This window comes from Taudactylus pleione, unplaced genomic scaffold (genome assembly GCF_031769625.1).
Source record: "Taudactylus pleione unplaced genomic scaffold, aTauple2 ptg000386l, whole genome shotgun sequence".
Lineage (NCBI taxonomy): Eukaryota > Metazoa > Chordata > Amphibia > Anura > Myobatrachidae > Taudactylus > Taudactylus pleione.
Genome location: NW_028284787.1, coordinates 16,784,764 through 16,795,000, shown reverse-complemented (window position 1 = coordinate 16,795,000; position 10,237 = coordinate 16,784,764). Strand labels below are relative to the sequence as shown.

Here is a 10,237-nt window from a genome sequence, read left to right as displayed (position 1 = left end):
AATCTGGATAATGAAAGTTTTGAATTGTTTCTAGTTTAATTTTCTCCTTTTTAAATTGTTACTTCCATATTTTCATGATTTTCTTCCCCAAATGAATGTCATTGCTGTCTAATATCTATCTATCATCTGTCTATTATCTATCTGCCTATTATCTATCGGTTTACTTATCTTTAGAAACTCTCCCTGATTGTTTATGTAGGGACATTTAAGAACCTTGATTATATAGTGCAGGCATGATTGTGCTATATACTGTGTGTGTATGTATTTATATATATTTGTCAGGATTTATATTTGTGAACTCATTGCTAATATTCTGTGAAATATTTTGAAGAAACTACAGCTTAGTAAAGCTATGAGATGTATGGATTTCACTTGTGTGGGGTCAACACAAATTTAAAGACAGGAAGTTTCAATATTGTTTGTGTCCCTACCCCCAGGGTCATACTACAGCAACATAAAGCTCATGTAACTACTTCCTATCTAGATCCAAATTCTTTTTGTATGTAGATAGTTAAAACAGAGGTTTGCACATGTGGTTTCAGAACAGTGAATGCTAAAATGGTCGGCTAACCCAGACTTATTTGCTCACAGTAGTTATTAGCTGGATTGTGCAGTTTGCCCATATAGTCAGGTTACAGAGCTATAGATTGACTGACTGTCATATGTCACAAGGAGTTGACATATGAATTGAACATGGCTTGTCTGCTACAAATAGATGTCAGGTAAATGTAAACCTGTACAACATGGATGTTTGCTATTAGGACATGCTAAACTGTGATTGGGATATGTAGTTCCACAACAGCTGAAGGGCCGCACATTGAATGCCCCTGTTGTGAGGTGTGCATACTTTCAGCTGCGTATGCTGGAATTAGTGGGGGGCGATTCAATTGTTTTTCCTGGAGGCTGTTACTAGTGGGCACCCGATGGAGCAATTAAATTGTTGCTCTGTTCGGTGGCGAGCAGAAATGTGCGAAAACTCTGTGGTTTGAGCGCCCTAACCAGACTTTAGACGGGTTTAACCGCTTTACACGGCTATGGCTGTTCTTTTGGGCGTGACAGGCGTTATAAATAATGTTCACCCATATACAATTGAATTGCTCAGTTGGGCACCCATTAATTATCGCCACCCAAAAAACAATTCAATTCCCCCCTTTAAACAAGGAAATGTAACTTGAGGTCATTGATATTAAGTAACTCTTACTGATTGTTTAATAGCAGTATGTGTCGGTCTTGTGTGTGTTTTCTAAGTCCTATTCTATGTAGAGTTTAGGATTGGAGTACTGTATCCATTGCTGCTATAATGTTTTTATTATTTCTTCATGTATACATGAAAGTTGCTGATATTTGTATTAGAAATAGTGTGGTACAGGTTACCTGGTCAACGGATTGGCCAAACAACCGATTTTAGTAACTGCAGTTGTGCCTATACACTTTCCTATCAGCCGACCGATATGTCTACCCGCAGGAACCAGTTGCGATGTCACTTTTGCTGGTTCCTGTGGCCAGTATATGGGACGGTCGGTCGCCCGTTCACACAGGTAGATGTGTACAATATATCTTTTGGTTATATTGCATCTGCTATGCTGCATGGCCGCCAGAATATATCTGTGAACAACGTGGTTCACAGATATATCGTGTGTACACATCAGCCGATGGGTGGTACGATCTATCGTTCGTCAGCTGTATGAATGATATATTGTCTAGTGTGTACCCAGCGTTCAAAAGGCTTTGTTTTTGGATTCATATTAAAATTAAATTTTTTGCACAACAAAAAGTCTAACTGATTCTCTCCTTTATAATCCAATCTTTCAACTGCAGCATTGTTAAAATATAAGGGCCTGATGCCGATTTTCACAGAGTTGAGCGATTTCCTGCTACTGTGAGTGCGCAAAAAACCCCTAAAAACCCGTTGCACAGAATGTACACACAAAGGCACTGTTGTGATTGAGAAGCACTCTATTGGAAATTTGGTGGCTATTCAAATGTGCAGAAATGGTCCACCTTATGGGCGTGTCACAGGCATGTTGCTGAAGTGTTTGCATACACAGGCGTTTAATCATTCACGTTGGAAGCCATGCTCCGATGGAAAAGCTGCACCTACCATGGTTCAGGTGAAAGTTCCGATGGTGGTGTCTAAAGATGCAGTATTACAGCGTCTATAGATGGTGAAAGTATAGGTCTCAGTAGGTATCCGGTCAGCTAGTCAACATGCAGAGTGTCGACACATACTTTAAGTCAAAAACAAATATGTCAACATAGCAAAAATGCAAACATGTTCAGAATGTTAACATTTAACATGCTGACACCAGAATCTTATTATTTTTTTTTTTTTTTTTTTTTTTAAGATTAGACTAATATAAGCTAAAAACTGTCATCATTCTAATGGGTCATACACACTAGACTATTTTTATTAACGATATCGTTCGTATTGTCCAGTGTGTATGCACTGAATGATCAACGATGCGTGCTTCTGCGGTTCGTTAACAATATCCCCAGTCGGCTGAATATGTAGTTCAGTCTGGGGATATCGTTAACAATGCCACTCTGCTGATTGCAGCATGGCCCCGCCCCCCCGCCGTTGTTAGTCGTGGCTAACATTGGTGTGTATACACTTACCAATGTTGGCACCCCCGCCGGGTCCTGCCTCAGACGATATCGCCGCATACACAAATCTAGTGTGTATGCGGTATTACATGTCGGCTTTTTGAACATGGTGACATTTTAACCATGTCGACATATTTGCTGTCAACCTAACATCCATGTCGACGTTCAGGCCCTGTCGACATTCCTTAACTAGTTAGACCACAATAATGGTCTCAGGCCTTACACATTTATATGCACGGTTGTACACCAGGGAGGGGCTTTGTAGTGGCATTAGCATAAAGTTGCAGACATGTGACTGCCAAAAGATGCAGTCATGGACGCTGCTGCGTCTGACTTAGAATCAGCCCCAAAGTGTGGTGAAATATCTCTCTACCTGCATCACGCATCCCTCAGCCTGGAGTAGTCACTACAACACTGTTAAAAGTTGTATTTATTTTTACTTCGTTACCCTGCATAGGGGGAATTCAATTCAATGCGCTATTGAATAACGACGGGAGGGACTCCCGAAGCTATTCAATACACCGCGCTGTTTGGGCGCGCTAAGGATTTCTACTCGCACCCCCCTGGGGATGCGAAGAGAAATCCGACCAAAGTGCCGGGTGCGCGGCTGTTTTTCAGCATAGCGCGGCGCTAACAGCCGCGTGACCGGCACTTTGGTCAGAGAATACCGGTTACCGTGCCTTAACACCCTTGTTAAGGCGCGATAACTGGAATTCTATGACCACACAGCGCTATTCAATTCCCGCTGAATTGAATTGCCCCCATAGAGACTGTTGTACAGATATATTTACTTTGTGGAAAATGCCATAGTTGTTACCCTAACCTAAAACGAACTCTTACCCGTAGATATTAAAAAGGAGTCTTACTTGGTCAAGTATTAAACATTGGTTAGCTTTGTTGCCTTGCAGCTCACAGTGCTGGGGTCGAAGACTCGATTCTGACCAAGGCCCTGTCTGTGGATAGTTTGTATGATCTCCCCGTGTTTGCCTTGGTTTCTTCCAGGTAATCCAGTCTCTTTGTACACTCCAAAAACATGCTTGTTTGTTTTGAGTTCTAACTTAAAAGTGTGTTAGGGACTTTTAAAGCTCTGTTGGGAGTGATGTGAACGACTGATATCAATTCAATTAGAAATGAGGGTGGATGAGTTGCCATTGTAAGGTCTTGGAATGGCTGCCATAGGCCCTGCAACTCGCGGCCCGATAATGCCCCGGACTTGTTGATTTGTGTACACAGCCCTATGTTTGTCCAGCAATACCATAGTGCGGCTTATAGCTGCACTTACGGACGCAAGTAAGTTGTATCTAATTGAATCAATGCCTTAGTGTCTACAGTACTACGTAATATGATCGGTGCTATAAAAATAAACAACAACATTAGAAAAGTTAATCTGAAACATGTCAATACCCATTTTTATTTTGGAAAGAGCCATAAAATGCATAACACTCTTACAGGGGTATTCAATATGGAAGCGAAAACATCGTTTTTGCGTTAATATCGGAGGTATGACGTCATTATCGCAGGTTTTACTTTTACACCATATTCAATTTCAAAGACTTATTGAAGTTTTGAAAAGTCTTTGATAAAAAACGGGGATAACTTTTCACCATTGAATAGGTGTTGAAAAAAAGTGCAGAATTGAGGTTTAGGGGTGCAGGCTTAAAAAAAAAAAAAAAATAGCCTGCACCCCTGGGAATGACATTTAAAAAAGAACTGTGTCAAAAAAAGTTTTAAAAAAAAAATAGGGACACCCCAAAAAATTAATTTAAAAATTGGGGTAAAAAAAAAAAATGGGAAAAAATTGTTTAACAATAGGGAAATAGGTTCAGGGCTATTCTGCAAGTATGCGGCAGGTGTTTTGAAGAATAGAATGATAGCGGCAGGTGCACAAATGCAGAATTTTTAAAAACTTACTTTAGGGACATAAAAATATGCTAGTACCCATTTTCATGTACCCCAAATTTGATGGGACCACTTAAAAAAACGAAAAAAATCACCTAAGTGCTCTTCTGCATCACTTCTTCAATGTCGGGGAAAAAAAACACCTGCTGCGGCTATTTAAATCCCTGACTTTCAATTAAAGGCTAAAACGGCGGTACCCATAGTGATCCCCCATGTTTTTACAACTTTAGGGGGGTCTTACAATTTTTTTAAGGAAAAATTTGTAACTTTACGCAAATCCAACTTCGGAGTTTCCCGTTTTCGTTAATTTTATATTGAATACGGGATAAGTGGGAGTGCGCCCGATACTTTAATGCAGGTGAAAACTCCAATATGAAATGTTAACTTCAACAGTGAAGTTAACGTTTCATATTGAATACCCCTCTATCAGTAGTAACGTTATAAGAATTAAGTTTCCTATAATATTGGACAAATTTATAATACAGCTACACCTTCATCTGCTTCCTCAGTTTATTTTGTGATTATCATAGTAAAGATTACTTTCTCTTTCCTTTTCTTCCACAATCTCTTCTGTTCTCTGAAAAAAAGGTATAGTCAGGTGCATAAATATTGGGACATTGACAGAATGTTCATATTTTGGCCTCTATTCACCACCACAATGGCTTTGAAATGAAACAAACAAGATGTGCTTTAACTGCAGACTTTAAGATTTAATTTGAGGGTAATTACATCCAAATCAGGTGAACGGTGTAGGAATTACAACGGTTTCTATATGTGCCTCCCACTTTTTAAGGGGCCAAAAGTAATGGGACTATCAAATCAAAAGCTATTTCATGGACAGGTGTGGGGTATTCCCTCGTTATTTCATTATCAATTAAGCAGGTAATAGTTCTGGAGTTGATTCTAGGTGAGACATTTGCATTTGGAATCAGTTGCTGTCGACTTTCAATATGAGATCCAAAGAGCTGTCACTGTCAGTGAAGCAAGCCATCATTAGGCTGAAACATCAAAACAAACCCATCAGAGAGATAGCAAAAACATTAGGTGTGGCCAAATCAACTGTTTGGAACATTCTTAAAAAGAAAGAACGCATCGGAGAGCTCAGCTACACCAAAAGACCCGGAAGACCACGGAAAACAACTGTGGTGGATGACAGAAGAATTATTTCCCTGGTGAAGAAAAACCCCTTCACAACAGTTGGTCAAATCAAGAACACTCTCCAGTAGGTAGGTGTATATGTGTCAAAGTCAACAATCAAGAGAAGACTTCACAAGAGTGAATATAGAGGGTTCACCACAAGATGTAAATAGCGTTCCCGCTAGCCTGTTTTAGCAGGGTGCGGCACCCTGCCCTCCTTCTGGAGGGCAAAAAGCACCCTGCCCTCCAGAAGGAGGGCAAAAAGCACCCTGCCCTCACAGGCTGCGGGTGCAGTCTTCACCCGCGGGATGCAGTGTCCCGCGGGTAGAGAAATGTGTGGTGACCCGGTCACCGCCAGAGAATAGACGCCGGGCGCATGCGCCCGGCATCTGTTCTCCCTGTCTGCAGCGTTTGGGGGCTGCCCGGCATGTCCGTAAGTGCCGGGCATGCCCCCAAGTATGATGAAAAAGGGGACGCATCTTATAGACGCCCCCTTTTATGGCCACGCCCCCTTTGCACCCGCGCACAAAGTTGCCCTCTCTAGCTCCGGCACCCTGCCTGCCGCCGGAGCTAGAGTGAACACTAGTAAACAATCGGTGAGCCTCAAAAACAGGAAGACCAGATTAGAGTTTGCCAAACAACATCTAAAAAAGCTATTACAGTTCTGGAACAACATCCTATGGACAGATGAGACAAAGATCAACTTGTACTAGAGTGATGGGAAGAGAAGAGTGTGGAAAAGGAAAGGAACTGCTCATGATCCAAAACATACCACCTCATCAGTGAAGCATGGTGGTGGTAGTGTCATGGCGTGGGCATGTATGGCTGCCAATGGAACTGGTTCCCTTGTATTTATTGATGATGTGACTGCTGACAAAAGCAGGAGAATGAATTCTGAAGTGTTTCAGGCAATATTATATGCTCATATTCAGTCAAATGCTTCAGAACCCATTGGACGGCGCCTCACAGTGCAGATGGACAATGACCTGAAGCATACTGCAAAAGCAACCAAAGAGTTTTTAAGGCTTAAAAGTGGAATGTTATGCAATGGCCAAGTCAATCCCCTGACCTGAATCCGATTGAGCATGCATTTCACTTGATGAAGACAAAGCTGAAGGGAAAATGCTCCAAGAACAAGCAGGAACTGAAGACATTTGCAGTAGAGGCCTGGCAGAGCATCACCAGGGATGAAACCCAGCGTCTGTTGATGTCTATGCGTTCCAGACTTCAGGCTGTAATTGCCTGCAAAGGAATTGCAACAAAGTATTAAAAAGTGAAAGTTAGATTTAGGATTGTTTAGTTTGTCCCATTACTTTTGGCCCCTTAAAAAGTGGGGGGCACATATAGAAACCGTTGTAATTCCTACACCGTTCACCTGATTTGGATGTAATTACCCTCAAATTAAATCTGAAAGTCTGCAGTTAAAGCACATCTTGTTTGTTTCATTTCAAAGCCATTGTGGGGGTGAATATAGGCCAAAATATGAAAATTCTGTCAATGTCCCAATATTTATGTACCTGACTGTATATTTCGTAAGCAAAAAGTCACTTAAAAATTAGGTGTAAACGAAAGTTTCTGCATAATATAAGTGTCACAGCTGTGTATGAAAAGGGTTAACTGAGAAGATAACAAAATTATCTTCTCCGTTAACCCTTTCCTATATCCGTTAATGTGCGACTCCTACAACACCGCCTTGTAGAGAACAAGCCATTGCGCTTTACAGTGGTCAATGTTTTCTGCTATGCAGCAAGGAGAAAAATGTTAAGTAAAACCTTACCTTGTATAACGCCATCTGAAATTGGCTTGTTATGAGGAAAATCCTTGTTTGAGTAAAAAACCGCAGGGACAGATGGATCTCGTCCACACAGTCCCTGCAGGTGGTGAAAACTCCTCCTACTTAAATCAGCGTGCCATGGTTTCAGACAGTGTAATTACAAGGCTCACTAAAAATGTTATATATATATATATATATGTGTGTGTGTGTGTGTGTGTGTGTGTATATATGTGTGTATGTGTATGATCTCTTCATGTACACAACATCTATACACTCGATAGTTGTTGTTTCACCGGAACTGAAGCCCCCCCCCTCCTCTGCGTCCATCCGGCTGGGTTAATAGTTTAAACAGGGGGTCTTTATAAATGCCACAATGGTAGGGCGCATTTCAGCGGCCTTAACTCTGGCATATATTACACACTAGTGTTAAATTTGTCAGATTCTATTTATCCTACTAGTATGTTTTTGGAGCATGGGGAACATACCTTTACACAGATAGGGCCCTGGTTGTATTGATAAACCACTGTGCCACTATGCTGGGTATGTAAGCATCTTAAGAAAGTTGACTCTCAGAAATGAAGTAGGAAGTTCCTTGGTCTTGTAAAAACAAACAGGAAAGCAAAACTCTTTTCCAATAATTTATTAACATTTGCTTATATAATGGCATCATATTTCTTTAGGTTTTAGAATTGGGGATAAACCGGTAATAAACAAGACTGAGTAAAAACAGCCAGACATTGTTTGCATTTTAACTCTTTCCTGATGTAATATTTTTGTTTTCCTTTTATCTTTGCAGGTTTTAAAAGACAAATGAAACGGTGTTCCTGGTACATCCGTGTTTTTTTTTATTTTTGTGTGATTTTTTTGCTCTAATTTTTATTTCAATTTTGTACTTCTGCTATGAAAAAATTTGCCTATTTTAAGGTGGTCTTGGCCACCTCATTGGTTTGGGTCTTTTTGGATATATTTCTACTGCTCTACTTCAGTGAATGCAACAAATGTGAGGATAAGGAGAGGGGCTTGCCTGCTAGAGATGGTGAGTAACGTTTATGTTCCAGAACTATACAATTATGTGTTTTTTTGTCTATTCGTGTCTTATTTTGTTGTTGCAGCAGATGTTCAGATTTTCTCAAGTGTTTCCATGAGTATTTAATCTGTGGAAAATAAATCATTTGGTCTAATACAGTGCACCTAAATGTAAGGGGGCTATTCAATTCTTAACTAGGAATTTAAAAAGTGCCCCTGTGATGTTCAGTCACTTCTTTCGACTAGCTCTGAGGCTTCACTAATTGTGTATTTCTGCTTGCAATCCGCGTTAAGTAGGTGTTCAGGGCTACCCGCTACCTGACAGCTGCATTTTAGCTGACACTTAGCTCTTTCGGGAATTATTGCAAGAAATGGTGGCTGTTGTGGCAAGTAATTAACTTGCTCACAGAAAGAGAAACTCCCGCAAAAGAATTGAATCTGCCTGTTTGTACTAACAGTTAAAGGATTATGCCAGAAAGATTAATTTACCAATGTTTTTTTCCCCAATTAAATGCTAATCTAAAAATACTTCAAAGTAATGTAGAAAAAATAATAATTTTCCCCATTTTATTTTGTACATATCCCTTTTAAATGTTTCTTTGGGACTTGCATTGAAATTGCAATCTATGAAATATCCCTTCTTTACTATGCATCCCACATAGCTTTATGTCACCCAAACATGGTGTTTTTAATCTATGTTAAAGTAGTTAGAGATTTGCAGGAATTGACTCGTTTTCTTTTAAAGTGGCAAGAAGTTTAAAGGCAAACCACACCTGGTTTTGCCTTTAAACTAATTGCCACATTAAATCTAGTGACTGTCGCGCTAAATCTTTTAATTCACAGGCTTACATTAGGCTCAAAACTGAATACTGTGAGAGTGTCATTTGAGGATTTTACTCCCGCCCCTTATGTCAACATTCTGACAATGTTGACATTGACAAGCTGGACACATTACCTGTCATCATTTAAATAATGTCAACATCATTGTTGTGTCGACATTATGAATTTCCTTTATGTGCGTATCAAGTGTTTCCTCCACATGTAAGCTTAGTAGGAAGGATCATAATTTCTTTCTGTTTCATGTCATTGTATGTTATGTGCTTGTATTATGACCCCCTCTATGTACAGCACTAAGTATTATGCATTGCTTTATGGATTCTCTAACTGTTGTTCGCGGCTTCGCCCATGATGAAATGGCTTCTGCCAACATTTTTTATTTGAGGTGTTCTAGTTGTATTGCTTTGCATAGAGGCCCTGTCGTGGGAGTGGGCCACATGACTAGCAGCACTCTACAGACTGGTGACATCAGCGCCTTCACCCACCACTCACACCATGACTCTGTGTGACCTGTGCTCAGACTGCTATGTAGGCTATCCTATTCAAGTGAACGCGGACCCAAAATCTTATTGATGTTGTCAATAAGATTTTATTTTTTATTTTTGTTACTGCTTAGCTCTAACTTGACTGATCTAGATGAAACAAAGTGCAGGTTATTTCTAGAAGTTTCCACTATAAAATTATGTAGTTTTCTTTGGTTCAGAAGATGATAATAATAAATTGTTTCAAAACTGAAAGCATTTGTATTAAACTTTTGATTAACTACAAAAATAATCACCTATAGTTATAGTGGACTTAAGGTGCCCATCCACTAGAAGACAGGCAGAAGACTGCACGATTACGACATTGTAATCGTGCAGACATTTGCTCGTTCAGTGTAGGCACATTAATCATCTGCAATCATGCTGAACCTGACGTTATCGTCAGGTTGTCAAGCATGTTTGCCCGATGTTAGATGTC

The 10,237-nt window shown here is 40.1% G+C and overlaps 1 protein-coding gene across 1 annotated transcript in view; it reads left to right on the top strand.

Moving 5' to 3' along the window:
* Positions 1-10,237, top strand: part of GALNT1 (polypeptide N-acetylgalactosaminyltransferase 1) — a 338,886-nt gene that overhangs the window by 1,692 nt on the left and 326,957 nt on the right. Inside the window, exon 2 of the mRNA XM_088445731.1 lies at positions 8,211-8,450. Within this exon, the coding sequence (XP_088301857.1) occupies positions 8,315-8,450 (136 nt within the window). The 5' untranslated portion in view covers positions 8,211-8,314. The remainder of the gene's footprint in view (positions 1-8,210; positions 8,451-10,237) is intronic.